Source organism: Eptesicus fuscus, chromosome 16 (genome assembly GCF_027574615.1).
Source record: "Eptesicus fuscus isolate TK198812 chromosome 16, DD_ASM_mEF_20220401, whole genome shotgun sequence".
NCBI lineage: Eukaryota > Metazoa > Chordata > Mammalia > Chiroptera > Vespertilionidae > Eptesicus > Eptesicus fuscus.
In genome coordinates this window covers 59,542,935-59,564,417 of record NC_072488.1, presented here as the reverse complement: position 1 = coordinate 59,564,417, position 21,483 = coordinate 59,542,935, and the positions used below count along the sequence as shown (strand labels likewise).

General features: G+C 50.3%; 1 protein-coding gene across 3 annotated transcripts in view; it reads left to right on the top strand.

Annotated features, from left to right (window-relative positions):
• Positions 1–21,483, top strand: part of FAM178B (family with sequence similarity 178 member B) — a 109,019-nt gene that overhangs the window by 32,477 nt on the left and 55,059 nt on the right. For all 3 annotated transcript variants that reach the window (XM_054727998.1, XM_054727997.1, XM_028132719.2), the window contains 2 exons: positions 4,924–5,029; positions 9,090–9,174. In XM_054727998.1, coding sequence (XP_054583973.1) covers positions 4,924–5,029; positions 9,090–9,174 — 191 coding nt within the window. The remainder of the gene's footprint in view (positions 1–4,923; positions 5,030–9,089; positions 9,175–21,483) is intronic.

Genomic DNA, 21,483 nt, shown 5'->3' with positions numbered 1-21,483 from the left:
GCGGGCCGCCAGGAGCTGGAGCGGAGGCAGCTGGCCCACCAGCTCACAAGGTCAGGCTGCCTCTGTGGCCCCTTCGGCCACGTTAGGACTTGAACCCAGGAATCTTGTTCTCTTTTCCAGTTGTTTGGGGCTTCCTTGTGTCTGTTTCATTAATTCTAAATCTACTTTTTAAATAATAGATAACATTTTGATGTGTTTCCTTTAAAACTGAGTATCATGGAAAGTTTCAAACATACATTACAGTAGAGAGAGCAGTATAATGTGCCTCATGTGCCCGGCATCAACTTCAACAATTATCAACTCAAAGCTCATCTTGTTCCGTCTCTACTCCTGCCCACTAACTAGCATTGTCCCCTTGGGTTGTCTTTAGGCAAATCCCAGACACACATAATTTAATCCATACATACTTCAGTTTGTGTCTCTAAAAGCAGGATTCTATCGTTAGATGTTACATCAATGCCATTATTGCACCTAAAAAATATAGTAGCTTCTTATCAGTCAATGTTGAGATTCCCTCGATTGTCTTATAGAAGTTTTCTACATGTTGTTCGCATCAGGACGCAGACACTGCAGCCGGCAGACAGCGAACGCTGCTCAGGAATGCTGCTGCTCTGCACTGGTGCCGTCCTCGTCGCGTGGCGGGCAGGCTGTTCCCTCCTTCCCCTGTTACAACAGCGTTCTTACACACACGTGTCTGTCTGGAGGTCTGGAATATACCCCTGGGTGTGATGTGAGGTGGTTTGGCCTGAGCGAATGAATATTGATGAAGGTTCACTTTACCAAATTGAAAATGTATCTAATAAAGAGATGATGAAAAGGGGAAAAGGAATGAAGGGAGAAGAGGAAAGATAGTGGAGCTGGAGAAAGGAGGGGATAGCGAACAGGCCGGGCAGGAGTGGGGCGGGGAGGACAGGGGAAAGGAAGGCGGCTTCCTGAACAGCCTCACGGTTTGTGCCAACAGCAGGACGCCTGCCCCGGGCTACGGTCCGCAGGAAGTGTTGGACCGATGAGCTGGCCCACGGAGCAGTGACCTGGATCTGAGCGGCCCTGCCAAATGGGGCCAGGTGGCTGGCCGGCTCCCTGGGAGGGAGGAATGCAGGCCCTCCTGCCTGAGGCATGCTAACGACAGTGGACAGTGCGGCCTTGCCAGCCTGCAAGTCCCTAAGTGAGGGCGCTCTGGTCCGGGCCCCTGCTCCGCCGTGGGGAAGGGCTGCTTCCTGAAGGTCACCAATTAGCCTTGGGGCCATCTTTTAGTTCCTGTTTTTGCCAAGGACTTCAAGTTCAGACACAAGAGCGGAGAATACTGGCCCTTTAATAATTATCCCGTTGTGTTCAGCCGGAAACACGAAAATGGAGGAAGAATAAAAGATCACTTGATCTCAAAAAAGCAGTGTTTCCATTTCCTGCCGTACAGACAGCTAACACTGTGATTGCCGGTCATGGTAACTGTCCTCCTTATACTCCTGTGTTTTCCAGACTTTCTGAACATTTTTATCATTTGAGGGGAGAAAAAGTGAATGCCTCCATAAAAATCACGTCCAGAAATAGAGTCGCTTCTTGCCCTTCTGTGAAAAGGAGGATTATCTTTCTCCCCACTGTTCACCAGGGGAAACCTTGGCACCGAGTAAGCAAGCTGTTTGTCTCAGGCGGCAGAGCAAGCGGGTGGCCGAGCGCCGCGGCCGGCACGTCCCCGGGACCGGGCCTGCACAGGGTCTAAGCCCGCAGCTGTGGCACCGGAGGTGGCCCGGCCATCTCCTGGATGAGCAAGCTGGCCCATCACCCAGCTGGACGTGTGGCCTCCGCGCAGTTCCCTGGGACCAAAGGCACATGCCTTCCTGACAGAGTTGGTGCCGGGCTGAACTTTTTCCTCCTCCCTGGACAGCAGTTCAACAGGAAATCCGATGCCCTGAGTGGAAGCTTCGGGACGTGCCCACTCCCGGCCAGGAGGCAGCTCCAGGGAAGGTGGGGGCTGCCCGCTGAATTATTCAGGGTGCTCCCCTGGCCCCGCAGTGTGCATGGGGGTGTCCTGCGGGTGAGGCGCCTGGTGCGCAGGCCAGGGCCTCGCTCGTGAATCGTTTAACAGGAGAACGTGGGCGGGTCCGAGCTGCGTGGGCACCGGATCTCCGAGGCCCAGCCCTCGCTTTGCCAGGACCTCCTCTTCCTGGCATGCTGGGGCTGAAGCCTGTGAAATAAATCCAGTTGTTAGAGAGTGGGCAGGACTGAGCCACCCCCTGGCTGCAACTGTCCCTGAAAATACAGAGCCCACAGGCAGGGCTGTCGCTGGGGTCCCTGCTCTGACTGGTGATGCGGCTTCACTTTGACAAAGGAAAGCAAGAAAGAGAAGAGCAGAGATGAAGGCTCTGAGCACTCTGCCTTTCTGTTCTCCGAGGAGGCCGTTAAACTTCCATTTGAGTAACTTGGCACGGGCGCAGAAACTGATACTGTATAAATAGCTGCACTGTGTTTATGCCTCCGCCAGCGTGGGATCCCCGAGGCACGGAGAGGCTGCCCTCTGGGACTGCTGCGGGAGGTGGAGGGAGGGAAGGCTGGAGGACTGGTGGCGAGGCACTCTCAGGCATGGACGTCCACGCAGAGGCCGGAGCTCTGCCCAGCACCCACGGGTGGGTCCACGCCGGCCCTTTGGTGCCGTCCCTTGTTTTGTGCAGTTCTCCTTTGGGGCTGACTCCCCTTCCTTCCCTCAGCTCCCGGGCCCTCCGTCCCTGCCACGGGGCTGGGCATCAGCAGTTTCCTGACTGGCTGCTCCATGTCCTGGCGAGAACCTCCCTACTGGGACCCCGGGGTGGACAGTGTGGCTTTGTGTTCAGCCAGGCCGCGCGGCATCTGCTGTGACCGAGGCTCCCTCCGCCCTGCTCATTGTCCGCATAACTGCTGACCGTAGCATTGGCTTAGCCACCCCGCGTCCGAGTTCTTGATTTGTAGACGTGGCAAGGGTTTTGGCAAATCTAACAACCACGGAATCTGTGACCCACATGTTTGAGCGTTCAGCACACACCTCCAGCCCCTCCCCTTTCCTCCCAGGTACTGCTGCGGCTCTCCCTCCTGCTCCCATCTGGGCGCCGTGCAGCGAGGCCCTCCCGCCCTTCCACCGAGCGGGAGGTCACTCGTGTCTCACCTGTCCCTTCCGCTGCAGGGGCAGCCTGTGAATCCGCGGGGTGAAGCAGCACTTGTGGCCCAGCCCTGGGCACAGAGTTCCTAAAGCCACTCGCTCCGGGCGCCCTGGGCCACCCTTGCTGCCATCTCTTGCTGCTGGTCTTACAGACTAACCCTGACTCGGCAGCCGTGAGCCCAGAGGCAGCCTGGTCATTCCTGTGGCAGAAACTGCGCTGCAAGGTGGGCGAGGCAGAAGGGAGACGTTGCCACCCGAGGGTGTCGCTCCCTTGGAGCAGCGGTTGGAAATGCATCGATTGAGCCAACAGGGGCTTGTACGGTCAGTCCCCCTATTGAGAAATGGGCAGGATGCCCCCCAACAGAATGCCACAGTCTCCTAAGAGTCCCCGGAGCACCAGCCTCCTTGCCACGTGGCCCCTGGCCAAGTCCTGCTGGTCTGTGAGGTCCTCCAGACATTGTTTGCCTGGGTATTGCCTGCATCCGGGGTTCTGTGCTTGACCACGTGGGCATCATGGGGTCAGTCCATGAAAGTGTCCATGTGACCAAGCGCATGGAGCCGAGCGGTGCACCAGCAGCCCCGGGGCACACACATGTTTCACGAACAAATAAAGGTCTGTTTTAGAGCCGTCAACTTCACAAACACAGGGGGAAAGCTGCTTTCTCCTCTGAACTTAAATGACTTGGAAAATATAAACAATCTGTAAATTGCCTGGACATACTCAAGGAGACAGCATCTTGGCTTGGAGGAGAACCTTTGTTCTGGAGCATTCCGTGCCTCACAGATTAAAATATGTCCTTTGTAAAAGGAGAAGGGTGGGCTGACCGAGGACTTTCTATCTGGAGTCATGATTTTAAATGCTGTCCAAAATCTTTGCGGGGGCCTGGCCATCAAAGCAAGAACAACGGGAAATTCCATCCCCATCTCCTGGAATCCATATTCATTGCCTTTAGGGCTATGCCGAGAGCGAAGGGGTCTCACAGAGGCAGCAGCAGGAGGGCTCCCCTGCCCAGCCTCCCAGGGAGGAAGCCAGCGACCCTCCGAAGTGGCTCCCGGAGCTCCTTCCCGGGGCCCTAGCCACCTGGAGCGGTTCAGCTCCTGGTCACAGGGTGGCCAGCAGGCCGGTGGGCTCGGGCTCCTCTCCATGCGGCAGTGGGATTTGGAGGCTCCTGTTAGGATGTGTCCCGAGTGGGGCTCGGGTTCGGGCCACAGGCAGGTGGTGACTGGGTGCCAGTCCCCTGGACGCGGGTCGCTGCTGCTTACGCGGTTTCTGGAGTCCTCAGCGGCACCCTTGTTTGTGATTTGCTTCCCAGAATTTCCCTGCCTCCGGCCCCTTTCTATTATTCCCCCATCTTCTCAGGTGTCCCCTTTGTATCGGAAAAACAGCCCAGGCAGAAAAGCCCCGTGTAATCCGAGTCCGGATGCTGGCCCACGTGGGCCCTGTGGTAACTCTGCCCGACGGTGGGGCCCTAGGCTGAGGCTGTGACCAGCCCTTCTCCCCTGAGCTGCCTCGGATCCCCCCGTCAGCCTGTGAACACCTCGGTCCCCCTCTGTCCCGTGGGAAGGACAGCGTGTTTAACGCTCTGTGAGAGGTGCTCACGGGGAGCAAGTCATTCTGATGAGAGCGGTTTTGCCCTCGCGGCTGCTTGCATCCAGGGCTCTACAAACGTGTTTGTCCATAGCGATGACTGACGTGATTCTAGCACCTGGTGGGGCTGAAACGCGAGAATCCCCCACCCCGTTTTACTGAGACGGGTGTTAAGGAAGCCCCCTAACCTGGCTCCTCTGCCCCGCAGCTCCCCGCGGGCCCAGCAGCTCTCCTTCCTGCGCAGTGGCCTCCTGAGCAACCTCTACCTGCACCGGCCTGGCTGCCCTGCGCCCCTGCTCCGGTGGCTGTTCCAGGTGAGGACCCAGGCCTGCCACCAGGTGGCGGGAGCGTTCCGGCCTACAGCCGGGCACAGCCGCGGGGCGGGGAGGGAGGGGGAGGGGGGGGGTGGGGGCATGCCTTGTCCTCCTCAGGTCTGGGCTGCTTCTGGGTTTGTTCCTCTGAGGCAAGAGGAGGAAGGCCTGTGATGGCATCACTGGGGAGATGCTGGGACCGGCCTGTGGTCTGTCACCCAGAGCATGTGCCTCGCAGGGTGCTGCCTGTGCCCCCAAAGTTCTCTCTGTGGTTCTGTCCCTGCTACTCCACAGGTGCCTCCCGTGTCCCAGCTCATCTCTACTCCAAGTCTCAGGGCTTGGCTCAGGGCCCGCCATGGCCTGGAGACCCTGGAAGTGTGGGGGGCTCGTGAATTTCAAGCTGGGGTTGCTCAGGTGTTGAGCGTCTGCCTCTTCTGTGGGTGTAGTCAGCAGGGGAAGCCCAGAGCAGCTGCGCCTGCCCCTTTCTGCCCCGCTGGTTGCCCCTGGGCCTGAGGAAGAGGGTGAGAGCCAGCAGGGACAGCCCGGGCACCAGCTGCTGAGATGTGAACGCGGCCAGCCTTGGCACCTGCCCAGGACCGGACCGTCCCTGTCCCGGAGGGCAGGTCAGAAGCTCCACCTGGTCTCCTTCCTGCACGTTGGAGCCAGGATCCCAGCTGTACAGGAGAGCAGCATCCAGGGCGATTGGACAAGGAAGTCCTTGCTGCCTGGCTGCCTTCCAGGAGGAGCCCTCCAGCTCTCTCCTCCCAGTGCCCCTCCCTGCCCCAGAGGGAAGAGGCACCCTTGGTGCCTGGGGCTATTGTGTGTGGCTGCTGCCCTTGTCCCTCCCCCAGGCCCTGTGGGAATGGTGGGCCAGTGACAGGGAACAGTGTGGCCATTCTTCTCTGCTCCCAGCCAGGGCAGCGTCTCTGTGCTCCACGCACAGTATATGACAAAACACACAATCGGGCATTGGGAGGCACAAAGGGCTCGTCTGAGACGTTGCCCACAGAGGGTCCTTGTGTGACCCTGGCACGGTGTGGACGGCCTTCCCTGTCCGTAAGTCCTGGGAGGAGTGAGCTACCCCTGCCCAGTCTCCTCTCCCACCTCCGTCACCCCAGGGAACCATAGGACAGAGGCACCAGCCCTGAGGCCAGACTGCTGCATTCCTCCTCGCCACTTCCTGCTGTGTGACCTTGGGCAGGGTAGCTAGTGTCAGCCTAGGCCTCAGTTTTGTAGTCTGTGAACTGGGGCTGAGAGTCCCATGAGGAGGTTAAATGAAGTCCTGTGACCTGCCTTGTTTGGATGGTCCCCATGGCTCTGCCCGGGGCCTGGCACCTTGTGGAAGGAGTGTTAGGGAGAGGCTCCAGTTCTCCATCTTCAGGAAGGAGCCAAGTGGCCATGTGGCTGTCATGTGGTCACACTGCAGGCCTTCACGGGGACTCTGCCATTTCACTTCTGAGGTTTGGGCTTTCTTGCAGTTGTAACACTTCCCCACAGTAGCAGCACCATTCATCCGTAGACATCGGCTAAGGACCTGCTATACTGAGCTCTGGGGATGGAAGGGCTTGGGGACTGGCGTCCCGGGTGCCTGCCCAGAATGTGGCCCTGTGCTCAGCATACTTCTGAGCCTCACTATTACGGGGACTCTGACTGCAAGAGGCAGAAATCCATGGGGCTCCCTGAAGCTGCTGAGGAGACTCTTAGAAAGGTGTAGGGGTCGTTTGTGGGGTCTTCAGGAGGAGCAGGAACGAGGATGGAGAAGGATTGGGATCCTAGGAAAGATCTCAGCTTTTCTCTACTCTGCAGACTCCATGGCCAAGTAAATCTCAGGAAGGAGAGTCTGATTGGACTAAGAGGGGTTAAGTGACACCCCCAACCCCACTCCATCCAATCAAAGGCAGCTGGGTGAGCAGGGTCCCCGGGCTGCCCCCGGCTCCCGGCACACCTGTGGCTGACTCAGTCGTGTGGGTGAGCAGAGCAGACCTCCCCAGCCTCTCACTGGCTGTTGCTTTGGAAAGGACATCCTCAGGCCCTGCTGCCACCCTCCGGGCTCCTCCCAGGGGCTGCAGTTGGGTACACAGCGGGCACTGGGTGAATAGACTTTGGCCTCGGTGCTCATGAACTACGTGAACTCGTTACTAGAGCCCTAGTGTATACCTGCCCAGTGAGCCTTGCTGGGGACGTGGACAAAAGCAGGTATCACATGCTCTGAATTTATATTCTTGTTGGGAAACAATCAGATGTCCAGCTATGAAAAAAGAAGTTATGAGAAATTATGAGGGGGGGAGGAGGAGGAGGAGGAGGAGGAGGAGGAGGAGGAGGAGGAGGAGGCGGCGGCAGAGTTCTGGTGTCTTAGGTCAGATCCCAGGAAGCTGGCTCTGAGACGTGATTTCCCAGCAGATTTCTGGGAAGAGGGTGGGGGTGTGCGTCACTCCCAGCAGCTACCCTGGGAGGGAGAGAGAGAAAAAGGCCTGGGCGGAGTCAAAGCAAATGCAAGAGAGGTCACAGCCAGTCCTACAGGGGCTTCTGGAACTGGGGGGACCTTTAGAGTTATCCCAATGGAGGCAAGGGGTGCAGGCCTTTGGACCCCAGCCTAGGCCAGTTATCAGATAAAGGCTGCACTTGGAGAGGGGGTGTGACCTTGGGTGAGGCACTCCCTTCATCCAAGGTTAATGTCCAGAGGGACTGGCTCAGGGCCCTCAGGCAGCAACAGCACTGAGCCCTGGGTGGGGCCTTGTCCTGAAAGGGGCTGTGCCCAGGGCGTCCACCTCAGTGTCCTTTTCTCAGCACTCAGGAGGGCGGTTCACGGGCAGCATGGCTGGATGTGGGTGTCCTCAGGCCACATGGCACGGTCGGGGCGAGTGCTCTCCATGCCACTCACCCCAGATGCCCAGCTTGTGCGCCTGCGGGGCTAAAAAATATTAATACTTTTCCTCCCACCTTCCAAGTTCTTCTGGCTGGGCTAATAATCAAACGAACAGGTTAACAGAGAAAAACAAAGCTTAATGCATGTGCCTGGGAAATTCACATAGGCATGGAATTCCGAAGACAGTGAGGCAACATCAGGTATATAAGACATTTTTGGGCAAAGGAGACAAGAGGGAATGGGGTATTAGAGTCCAGAAGTGAGAATGGCTGACTCACAGGTAGTCGAGGAAGAGCAGATCGCACCTGGCAGGAAAGCTCTTGCTAGACAACCCAGAGACGGTGGTTCATAGACAGTGTAGCTCCCAGGCCCTGCGGGCACCACACGTCATTCACATCAGGCTCAGGCGACATCCTAAGGTCTCCTTCCTGGAGCAGCTTTGTCTGTCTGAGTCTCTTGGGCAGGAAAGGGAGGAGGGTCAGAGGTTCTTTCTGAGTCTTTTAACAAACAGCTTAAAATCAGTATGCCAGAACGGGCAGCTTCAGAGTAGCAGAATTTTGGTCCCTTCAACCCTCAGAGTCAAGGAGCCTTCAAGTAAGGATCCCAGGGCGTTTGAGTCAATGGGTGACCTGCCGCCCCCACCCCAGCCCAGGTTGTTGGAGGGTCTGCACTGAGTGCAGCCGTCCGTCTCAGATGACGGCCGTCTGAGACGATGGAAGTTAAGGCCCAGGGCTCTCCCCTGCGTGCCCCGAACGTCTGAGATGGCCGTCTCAGACGACGGAAGTTAAGGCACCGACCTGGACGTGATGGGGGATCACAAAGAGGGGCCGGCCTGTCATTGTCCAGCTGACTTTCAAGCTCTTTCTCTTTCCTGCACTAGCCCCCTGCCTGGAGGGGCCCAGCCGTGACAGCAGGAAGTGAGGGGCAGGACAAGACTCCCGCACAGGGAGGTGGACGGAGTAGGAGGTTCAAGTCACATAGACCGGGTTGCATCCTGGCTTTGCCCGTACTAGCTGGGTGACCTGGGAAGCTGCTCGCCCATCTGAGCGTGGTTTCCTCCTCTGTAAGATGGCAGTAATGACAGTATCCGTGTCCCGCATGGGCGTGTGAGGACTGGATGGACTTATGTGACGGAGCAGTAAAGGTGTGTGCTGTAACGCATAGGAGTGACCGGCCACCTGTTGTTTCTCCTCCCAGCTGCTGGCATGGCCTCCAGAAATTTCCTCAGGCGCCTTTGGTCTCCTGTGGGATCTCAGCGTGGATGGTCTCTTTCGTCCGTCTGGTCAGTACCAGGGTGTGGGGTCACCATTTCACAGCTCCCAGTCTCCTGCACCGGCTGCAGGGGAGGTGCCAGGGGGCGCTGGGGGGACGCTGTGTCACCAGGCTGTGGAGACGGGGCCATCTTTGGCTCTGGCATCAGCATTCATAGAAAGCTGAGCCGACAGGCTCCGTGGCACCTGGATCTGGCCTCAGGGGAATGTCACTGTGGCCAAGCCCAGGCTGACCTCACAGACGGGATCTCAGAACAGTCTAGAAGGCAGTTCTCTGGATTTAAGGGGACAGTTCTTTCTGAACTTCTACATCAGGTCAGGGAAGCTCCTGGGGTTGGGTTAACCAGGGGCGGGAGCCATGCCCACCAGCAGCGAGGCCCGAGTTTGGTCTGGAGGAGAGCCTCACGTCTGTCTTGGCCCTGACAGTGAAGGGGTGCACATGAGTCACCCTTACACTTCCAGAAGTTCTGAGTTCACAGGAGCAATTGCTTTTCCCTCCAGTGGCTGCACGCTTCCCAGGCTGTCACCGTTTCGTACCTGAACCCAGACACTTTGGCACCAAAAGCAATATCATGTAGCCAGTTGCAAGTTGCTTACAGCAGACAGACAGTGAGAGGGCCAGACAGGTGTCCAGACCCGCCTTTGCTCACTAGCCGGAGTCTGCCCACCCTCCCGCTGAGACACTGACGGCATAGCTCAGAAGGCCAAGGTCGGAGACCCATGATGCACCATTAACACCCCACCAGCACTTTGACCTTCTGCTTTTGTGCTTCCCCTGTTTTAGGAGTTGGCTGAGCCGGGGGCCAGCTGTCAAATTACAGCATCCAGACCCCTGCCCCCGCCTAGGGCCCTCTGAGGATTTCTGAATAGCGCCAGTCTCAGCATCCTCTCCCTTTTCATAACCTCTGCCCCTGCGCCCGCTGCCCTTTCTGGAGCCTCTGGGGCCACCTCTGCGGCATGCCTGCCCTTTGGGGAACAGAGGCCTCCCTTGTCCTGCTCCTCTCCTCCGGGCAGTGGTATGTCTCCTCCCAGAGAGGGGAGGCCGAGGCCGTCCCACTCTTCTCTGCTTCTTGCCGCATTGTCCTTGATTCGCCTCCGTCAGGAGGGCCAGGATCTCTCCTGAGCTCCCAGGTGGCTTAGCTCTGCTCCCTCCACTCCAGAGTATTTCTCATGCACCACGTGAGAGCCCATCCTGGGGCCGTCCCCCCGCCCCCTCCCAAATAGACGAGCCTAGAATTCCAGGCCCAAGGTGCAGTCTTCACAGATTCAGAGAAGTCAAGGGCCAGGTCCACAAATGAACTGTCTGCAGGGACTTGAACAGATGTCCTCACACGCAGGCTCACAGCAGCATTACTCACAACAGCCAAAAGGTGGGAGCAACCCAAGACCCCACTGGTGGGTGACTGGACAATAGTGTGTATACACATGCGACAGAGCATTAGTCAGCCTTGAAAAGGAAGGAAACCGACAGGCTACAACACGGATGAGGACATCATGCTGAGTGAAATAAGCCAGATTCAAAAGGACAACTGCTATATGACTCCTTTTATATGAGGTCCCTAAAGTCATTGAAAGTATAGGGACGGAAAGTAGAAGGTGGTTGCCAGGGAGCGGGAGGCGGGGTGGGGAATTCGTGTTTGATAGGCACAGTGTCTGGGAAGGTGAGAAGTTCTGGAGAAGCATAGGTTTTGCCATCCTAACCCTCCTCACTGCTGTGCAGTCACCATCACCATTCCATGTTCTGTGCTTTGTACCATCACACACACACACACACACACACACACACACACACACACACGCACTCACACCAGCCAAGTCCAGAGCCTAGAGCCAGTGTCGGGAGAGACTACCAAAAGCATTTGCGAGATCCATTCGACCCAGGGTCGCTGCAAACAGAATCACGCGCCTTGGGATTCGTCGACAAGTTGAGGTGCTCTGAGTGTCCTTTCATCATAGGTCACCGCCCTCAGGGAAGAACCAGGGGGCCCCCTCCCATCGGGATCTGTGATTGGTGTGAGTCTTCAAGCTGCCTGACCTTTCTCTTTGTAAACTGGGGATATTTCTTCCCTTTCCTGGAGCTCGTGGTTGCGGGCAGCCCTTCCCAGACCACGCTGGGGAGTCTTACCCCACCGCGCTTCCCTGGCCTGGGAGGGCGAGGCGCCTGGCCTCCTGCGAGGTGACGGTGTGCAGGTGTCCTGGAGGTGAGGGGCTGAGACTGGCAGCGGGGTCCCTGGAGTGTTGGACTGAGTGTGGTGGGAAGGATTTTCCTGACTGAGAAGCACACATAACCGTCTAGAGCTCCTTTTGGTGAGCTTGGAGGGATACCCTGGACCCTGATGTTCTTCATGCAGGGGGTGTCTATTCATTTATTCAGCAGACATGCTCCGAGGCGTCCTGTATTCTAGCAGCTCGCTCGGTGGCGTGGCAGAGGGAGAGTCGGGAATGAGGAGGCAGATTCCTGCCCTCAGGAGGCCGCAGGCCCGTGGGCGGGATGGCTGCGCAGCTACAGTAAGAGATGGAAGGGAGGCCAGGGCAAAACAGTGGACTTGCAAGGAAGGGGGATTACTCCAGCTAGATGGAATGGGTGGGAGCAGGAGTTGGGGCGTGATTTGTAGAATAGGGGCCAGTGACCCATCTCTCGAAAGATGGTAGGGCAGGGCTTGCAAGCTCAGTTGCCTCTGTGGACCGAGCTCTCCAAAGGGCTGGCAGGTCCAGTGCTGCCAGGTCTCTCTCCATTTCAAGACAAGCTGTGTGTTGGTTAGGAGGGACTTGGCCTGTAGGTAACAAATACCCAGGTCAGAGAGGTGTGTTATCTCACGTAACACACATTCCAGAGGCGGGGTTGCGGGCTCTGTCCAGCAGATCTGAGTGTCGGAGCTCTGGCTCAGCCCCGTGCCTCACGGCTCCCGCAGGGTTGCAGAGTGGCCGTCATAGCTCCCGCGTCACCATGTTCTGTGAGGCAGCAGTGCGCAAGGCAGGACATTCTTTGCATTTTGTTTCACTAAACGGAACTGTGTCACGGGCTTCCTGACTGTCAGTGCCCTTTGATCCCTGGCTATGTCTGAAAAATCCTACTCCTTCAAGGTAGAACTCCGGACACTCACTTTTCCAGCCTCCTTCCAAATATTTGAATTTTTAGTTTTGGAATTTCCATTTAGTCCTTTTTTTTTTTTTTTAATAGTTTCTGTTTCTCTACAGGGATTTCTTACTTGTTCATTCAATGTGAGCATATTTTCATTGACTTCCTTGAGCACAGTTATAATACCCGCTTTAAAATTCTCCTCTGTAATTCAAACACTTGGATTATCTAATTCATTACATGGAAAATTAAGTATGAAAGTGAGCTGTTACTCCGAATGAGTAAAGAAATCATGGACCAAAGTGCTGGACCGTGGGAGGTTCTTTCTCCTCCATCTTTTTAGGGTGTTTCCCAGAAACATTCACGCACAAATGCCTGCTGACCGTGCCGGGCGTCCTTACGTAGCCTAGAACGTTCGGGCACGCAGGGGAGAGCCCTGGGCCTTAAGCTTCCTCAGCTTTGTGGTCAGGTGGCTCTGGCACATGATAAAACTGTTTTCTGCTCAAACAGCCAGTCCTGGGCTAAGAGTTCTGACTGCTCCAGGAGCCACCCTAGGCCAGTCCCTGCAAAGGGCAGGGGGTGCCACGGTTCTTCCACTGGATGGACCAGCTTTTCCCAGCAGAAGCCAGAACAAAACCCGGCTTCTCCCAGGGAAGAAGAGGAGCGTGGCTCTTGGATCGGCAGCTGCCGTGGCCAGAATGTGGATGTTTATGTGAAATCTCAGGGTAACTGATTCAGTTAGAAAACAAAAGTAAAAACTGCCCTGGCAGGGTTGGCTGCGTGGTTAGAGTGTCAGCCTGAGGACTGAAGGCTCACGAGTTCGATTGCTGGTGAAGGGCACGTACCTCTATCTCAGTTGCAGGTTCAATCCCTGGCCCCTGCTGGAAGCAACCAGTTAGTGTGTCTCACATTGATGTCTGTCTCTTCCCCACCCCACCCCCCATCTTCCTCCCTTCTCTCTTCTACTCTCTAAAGATCAATGGAAAAAATATCCTCGGGTTAGGATTGAAAAAAAGGAAAGCAAAAACTCCCGCTGTGAATCCTTCTGCAGACTCTTTTCAACTATAGATGGAACATAGCTCCACTGGCCTGCCCCCCGGGGAGAGGATTCAGGTGCAGAGCTGCAGGGAAGCAGGAAGCAGCAGAACAAAGAAAAGGGGGTGCAGGAGATGAGGCTGAATATGGGGGGGGGCAGGTCTCAGACGACAGTGGGGTCGCTACAGACAGGGTGAAGCTTACTCTTTGGTAAGACCAAGACAGAATGTTGCTATTTAGATATAATACACATACCATATAACTCACCCCGTTAAAGCGTGTGATTCAGTGTGGTTCACAGAGTTGTTCAACCATCACCACTGTCTAGTCCCGAGCATTTTCCTCACCCCTCACAAGACGCTTCATACCCATCAGCAGCCAGTCACCCTCAGTCCCCACTCTCCCAGGTCCTGGCAACCCCTAGTCGACGTCTGTCTCAGTGGATTTGCTTATTCTGGACATTTCACATAAATGGAATCACACAGTAGGTGACCTTTTTTTTTTTAATGGTTGAAAATATTACATATGTCCCCTTTCTTCCCCCGCCCTGACCTCTTCTATCCTCCCTTCCCCGCCCCCCAGGCCTTCACCACCCTATTGTCCGTGTCTCTGGGTTATGCATATATGCATACGAGGTGTTTGGTTGATCTCTCCCCACCCACCCACCCTCCCTTGCTTTCCCTCTGGGATTCCACAGTCTGTTCCATGCTTCTATATCTCTGGATCTATTTTGTTCATCAGTACTTTTATACCATGGAATACTATGCAGCAGTTAAAAAAAAGGATCTCTTACCTTTGAGACAGCATGGAGGGACCTGGAGAGTATTATGCTAAGCGAAATAAGCCAGTCAGAGAAAGACAAGTATCACATGATCTCACTCATGTGTGGCATCTAATGAACAACAAAAAAGTAGGTAATCTTTTGTCTGGCTTATTTTACTCAGCATAATGTTTTCAAGGTCCATGTGTATTGTAGTGTTTGTCAGTATTTCATTCCTTTGTATAGCCAAATAGTATTCACCAAATAGTATTCGTTGTATGGATGTACCACATTTTATCCATTACTTGATGGACATTAGGGTTGTTTCTACTTTTTGGCTATTTCGAATAATCCTATCTAATAAAGAGGGAATATGCAAATTGGGGAAACATCTATTCAAATGTTTGGCTCATTTTGGTCACAAAGATGGCGGTGCCCATAGTCACAAGATGGCGGTGCCCAGTCCCCTCAGCCCCGCTGTGGGGGAGCGGGGGGGCGGCAGGCACACAGTGTGGCCAGACCCGTCCTCAGCCCCCCAGGCCACCCGAGGCTCAGGTAACCAGGGCTGGCCGAGGCTTGCGCTGCCGGCAATGTGATGGGGTGTCGCCTTCCCTGATCACCGGGTCGCCTCCCACCCCTGAGGGCTCCCATACTGTGATAGGGGGCAGGCCGGGCTGAGGGACCCCCCCTCCAGTGCATGAATTTTCATGCACCGGGCCTCTAGTGCTACTATAAACATTTGCACACAAGTGTTTATGGGGATATAGGTATGTGTGTGTGTGTGTGTGTGTGTGTGTGTATACACACACACACACACACACACACACTCTTAAGAGTAGAATTTCTAGGTCATAATGGTGATTCTGTTTTTAACTTTTTTGAAGGACTGCCAAACTATTTTCAGAAGTGGTGACATCATCTTACATTCCCACCAACAATGTTTGAGGGTTCCGCTTTCTTTACATCCCCAACATTTGTTATTGTCCACCTCATGATAGTAGCATTACTAGTGGGTGTGAAGTGGAATTTCAGCATGGTTTAGATTTGCATTTCTGTAATGGCTAAGGATGTTGAGCATCTGTTCATGTATTTAGTGGCCGTTTGTATATCATCTTTGGGGAAACATCTATTCAAATGTTTGGCCCATTTTTTGGTTGGGTTTTTTTTTGTCTTTTTTGTTATTTGTGGGAGTTCTCTATATACTCTGGATACTAGATTCTTACCAGATATGTAATTTGCCAATATTTTCTTCTATTCTGTGGGTTATCTTTTCACTCTCTTGATAGTGTCCTTGATGCATAAAAGTTTTTAATTATGATAAAATCTACTTTATCTATATTTTTTTTCTATTGTTGCCTGTGCTTTTGATGTCAAACAAGATACTATTGCCTAGTCCAAGGTCATAAAGATTTTCCCTTATGTTTTCTTCACAGGTTTGTTTTTTTAAATTGATTTTGGAGAGAGAAAGGAAGGGACAGAGGGGAAGAGAGAGAGAGAAAGAGAAACATCGATTTGTTGTTCCATTTTTTTATGCATTCATTGGTTGATTCTTGTATGTGCCCTTACTGGGGATCAAACCTGGTGTATTGGGATGACACTCTAACCAACTGGGCTCTTCTAAGAGTTTTATAGTTTTAGCTTTTACATTTAGGGCTTTGATCCATTTCGAGTTGATTTTTATATATGGTGTGAGATTAGCTTCATTGTTATGCAGGTGGAAATTTATTTGTCCCGGCCAGCACCATTTGTTGAAAAGACTGTTCATTGCCCATTGAGTTGTCTTAGCATCTTGTTAAAAATCAATTGACCATAGATGTATGAGTTTATGTCTGGGCTCTCCACTCTTACATTGATTTATACATCTGTTCTTATGCCAATACCCCAAATCAGGCATCCTCAAACTATGGCCCGAGGGCCACATGCGGGTGTTTTTGCCGTTTTGTTTTTTTACTTCAAAATAAGATATGTGCAGTGTGCATAGGAATTTGTTCATAGTTTTTTTTTAAACTATAGTCCGGCCCTCCAACGGTCTGAGGGATAGTGAACTGGCCCCCTGTTTAAAAAGTTTGAGGACCCCTGCCCCAAATCCTTGATTACTGTAGCTTGTATTAAATGTTGAAATTGGGAAGTGTGAGTCCTCCAACTTTCCCTTTTCAAAATTGTTTTGTCTACTCTGGAACCCTTGTATTTCTGTATGAATTTTAGGATTGGCTTGTCAATTTCTACAAAAATAAAAGCCGGGGTTTTGATAGTGATTATTAATCTTAATAATATTCACTCTTGCCCTAGCCAGTTTGCCTCAGTAGGGGGTCCCGGGTTCGTGTCCCATCCAGGGCGGCTTGATCCCAGCCCCAGTCAATGTCTCTCTCTCACATCAGTGTCTCTCTCTCTCTCTCTCTCTCTCTCCCCACTCCCTTCCACTCTTTCTAAAAAAAAAAAAAAAAAAAAAATCAATGGAAAAATATCCTCGGGTGAGGATTAACAACAACAAAATAATAATATTGAGTCTTCCAATCCATGAACATGGGATATTGGGATATCTTTAATTTCTTTCAACAACATTTTGTAGTTTTCAGTGTACAAGTCTTATACTTTTCTTGTTAAATGTATTCCTAAGTATTGTAAAACCTTTTTGAGGCTATTATAAATGGATTGTTTTTCTTCTTTTTCTTTTCAGATTGTTCCTTGCTAGAGTGTAGAAATACACCACATTTATTAGTTCTAATAGTTTCTTCTTTTATGGCAGAATTTGGTTTTGAAAACAAACATATTCTTGTGCAATTAATTGCTTGAAAGACATGACCTCATGTTTCTTTAACAATGTAGGACTGGCCAGTAAACCTAGCGCCCATCATCCTGAGTAGGCAGCAATGCCTGGAGAAAGGAGCTCCGTCAACAAGATCAAAACACATCAGAAGCGGCATCAAACATGTGTAGGTTCTCTCCCGTTAGCTTCCAGGACAATGTTGTTCATTCTTACCTACCCTCCTGTAGTATTTGTGTAGGAGGGGAGAGTATAATAAAATAAAATGACCCTGGCCAGTACATTCTTTGGATATTTTTTAAGTGGGCGAGAAATTCAGCTCTCAAAACAAATTAGTTTTATTTTCACCAGTAGTGTCTTTGGGCACTTTGTTCTTCCTCATTTGGTCGCCATGCTTTTCCCTTTGTCCCCAGAGCTCCAGTATCATAGTCACTGGGGCTTTGGGAGTGTCTTGGACATGCCCCTGTTTTGTGGGTAATTTTCTCTTCTGTCGTAGCCTGCTTTCATTCTCCTTCCTCCTCCTCTCCCTTCCTCCTTACTCCCTCCCAGGTAATATTTATAAGGTTGCTTCTTGGAAAAATAATAAAACAAACAAACAAATGACCATAATCACACTCGCCAGGTAACCTTTGTTATTTTTTAAATATGTGTTTTATTGATTTTAGAAAGAGAGGAAGGAAGAGGGAAAGAGAGGTAGAAACATCCATGAGAGAGAAACATCAACATCTGTCAGCTGCCTCCTGTACGTTCCCCTCTAGGGATCGAGCCCGCAACCCGGGCATGTGCCCTGACCGGGAATCAAACTGGCAACCACTTGGTGCCTGGATCGATGCTCATACGCAGAGCCACACCAGCTGGGCTGTTGTTATTTTTAAAGTATTCCATGTACCAAATGCAGAAAATTTAAATACGAGATAAAGGTGCAAAGTGAAAGCTCCCTCTGGACTTGCTCCCGATAGCCACTTCTTCTCCCCAATACTCATTATTAGCAACCCCTTGTGGTTACTTCCAGGAACAAAATGAATGCACAAGCCACATAATGTAAGTATTCATACTTACAGGTTTGCTTACATCATATATCTTTTGCCACTTGAGCAGTCATCTGAAATTACCTCCAGAACCCAGCCGGTGTGATTCAGTGGTTGAGCATCCACCTGTGAACCTGGAGGTCACGGTTCGATTCTCAGTCAGGGCATATGCCCAGGTTGGGTTGATCCCCAGTGTGTGGCATGCAGGAACATTATCATTGATATTTCTCTCTCTTTCTCCCTCTCCCTTCCTCTCTGAAATCAATAAAAATATATATTTTTAAAACAAAATAACCTCCAGTGGACAGTTACTCTTCTAGGATTTTCCACTTCTCTCCTTGGATGTCCAGGAGCCTGCGGAGTGGGGAGTCCTGGAGGTAGGATGAGCCACCAGGCTGCAAAACGAAAACATTAATGCATATATTTACATTTTAGCCCATTAAAAAAAAGTTTTACTGAGTTTTAATTGACATATGTCAACCTCTACACAATAAAACTCACCACAGTCATGATAATAAACATGTCCATCACGTCCACAGTATTCTTGTGCCTTTTGTAATTCCTCCCCTTTTGTCTGTAGGAAACCACTGACCTGCTTTCTGTCTCTCCAGATTAGTTTGCATTTCCTAGAATTTTATCTAAATGGAATCAGGCAGTAGGTTCTCCTTTTCTTGTCTGGCTTTTTACCTCAGCATAATTATTTTGGAATTCATCCATGTTGTTGTGCATTGATAGTTTATTCCTTCTTACAGCTGAGTGGTATTCCAGTGTGGAGACACCACGGTTTGTTTATCCAGTCACCTGTTCATGGGCATTTTGGTTGTTTCTGTTTGGAGCCTATTGAAGTAACGCTGCTGTGAACATGCTTATGCGCTGACACCTGTTTCTTTCCCCTTGGGGCACCTGTCTAAGAGTGGGCAGGCGGGGCCGTGTAGTAGATGTATGCTTGCGTTTTTAAGACATTTCCAAACTGTTTCCAAAGTGGTCATACCACTTCCCACCAGCAGTGGAGGGGCCTTCCAGTGCCCCGCGTCCTTCCCACCACTCTCTTAGTAGGCATGTAGTGGTAGCCCACTGGCATTTTACGTCACATTTCCCTAAAGACAGATAATGTTTGTGTGACCTCATTTGCCATGTGTATATGGTCTTTGGTGAAGTGTTAATTTTCTTACTGGGTTGAGTTGTCTTCTTATTGAATTGTGAGAGCTCTTTATATATTCTAGTTACAGTTCTTTGCAAGATACATATTTTGTAAGTATTCTCTCCCAATCTGTGGCTTTCCTTTTCATTTACATGATAGTGTCTTTTGGAGAACATATTTTTTTTATTTTAATGAAGTACAATTTATTCATGTTATATAGTTTCTGTTTTTATTGTCATATTGTGAAATCCAGGTCACTGAGATTTTTTTCCTGTTTTCTTCTACAATTTTTCTAAGTTATAATTTTTATAATTAAAGTAAGTTTATAGCTTATAATTAGCCTTATATTTAGGTCAGTCATCATTTGGAGTTAATTTTTGTTTATGTGTAAAGTAAGTTAATTGCTTTACAGATGGCTGTCCAGTTGGTCCAACACCACTTGTTGAAAAGGTTATCCTTTCTGCATTGAACTACCTTGGTACCTTTATCAGAAATTAATTGATCATATATGTGTGGGTCTATTTTTGTTTTGTTTTGTTTTTGTTTTTTTAAATATATTTTATTGATTTTTTTACAGAGAGGAAAGGAGAAGGATAGAGAGTTAGAAACATCGATGAGAGAGAAACATCAATCAGCTGCCTCCTGCACACCCTCTACTGGGGATGTGCCCGCAACCAAGGTACATGCCCTTGACCGGAATCGAACCTGGGACCCTTCAGTCCGCAGGCCGATGCTCTATCCACTGAGCCAAACTGGTTAGGGCTGTGTGGGTCTATTTTTGGACTCTATTTTGTTTCATTGGTTTATATGTCTAAGTTTACCTCCACTATCTTGATTACTATAGCTTTATACGTGTGGAAATCCGGTAGTTTAAGTCCTTCAACTTTTTCTTTTTGAAAGTTGTTTTGGCTCTTCTAGGTCCTTTATAAATTTTAGAATGAACTTGTCATTTTCTACCAAAAAGAATCCTCCTTGAGTTTTTATTGGGATTGTACTGAACCAATAGATCAATTTGGGACAACTTGACATCTTAGCAATATCGTCTTCCAGTTCATGAACACAGGATGTCTTTCCATTTCCTTAGATTTCTTTAGTTTCTTTCAGCATTTCAGTGTACAGCCTTGCATTTCTTTTGCTAAATTTATTCCTAAGCATTTTATTCTTTTAGAAGGTCTTGTAAATGGGATTTTTAAAAATTTTATTTTTGGATTGTTCCTTGCCAGTGTACTGATATACAATTGATTTCTGTATATTGACCTTCTGAACTACAATCTTAATAAACTCCTACTTTGCTGAGAATTTTTGCCAGGAATTAGCTTCCAGGACAATGTTGTTCATTCTCACCTACCCATTTCATTCTCTAGCAGCTTCTGTCGTATTTGTGTAGGAGGGGAGAGTATAATAAAATAAAATGACCCTGGCCAGTACATTCTTTGGATATTTTTTAAGACGTTGGATTTTGAGATGTTTATATGGTTTTTCTTATTTAGTCTCTCAATATGGTGAATTGCATTGATTCTTGAATGTTGATTCATTCATCCTTGCATTCCGGAGTAAGTCCTACTTGGTCGTGATGTATTAACTTTCTATGTATTGTTGGGTTCAATTTGCTAAATTTTTGTTAAGAGCCCTTCCATTATGTTCATGAGGATATTAGTCTGTAGTTTTCTCCTTCTGGTGTTAGTTAGCATCAGGGAATGCAGACTTCATAGAATGTGTTGAGAAGTATCCCCTTTTTCAATTTTCTGGAAGAGTTTGTGCAGAACTGGTATTATTTCTTCCTTAAATGTTTAGTAAAAGTAGCCAGTGAGGCCATCTGGGCTCTAAGTTTTCTTTGTGGGAAGATTTTTAACTACAAATCGGATTTTTATAATGGCTATGTGGCTGTTTGTGTTACCTACATCTAGTTTGTGTCCCTCTCATCTAAGTTGTCGAGTTTGTTGGTATAGATTTTTCCTAATATTCCCTTATTATCCTTTTAACATCTGTGGGCCAGTGATGGTGGTCCTTTTCTCATTCCGATTTGGGAATTTCTCTTTCTTTTTCTGATCAGTCATGTTACAGGTTTATCAACTTTGTTGATCTTCTGAAAGAACCTGCTTTAGGCTTCATTAATTTCCCTTTTAGTGTTTCTGTTTTCTGACTTCTGCTCTTATCTTTATTGTTTCCTTTCTTCTGCTTGTTTGGATTTGATTTGCTTTTTGTACCCCAGTTTCTTGAGGTGGAAACTTAGCTCATAGTAACTCATCTTTTTCAAGTTTTCTAAGTTGTATAATGGACATATGTAAGTATCGTGGTACATTTCCATAGTTTACAAATGTATAATTGTTGAAGATATAAATTAAAATTTTTTAATGGTGGACCTGCACATCAGAAAGCTTGGAGACCAGCACAGGCATTCTTTGATTGGAACTTAGACTGACTCATTGGAAATTTTGAGCATATACGTACGTATCTTGGGGACGCGGGATGCGTGATTGGTGACAGAGCATAGGATGGGGTGGGTGGAGTAG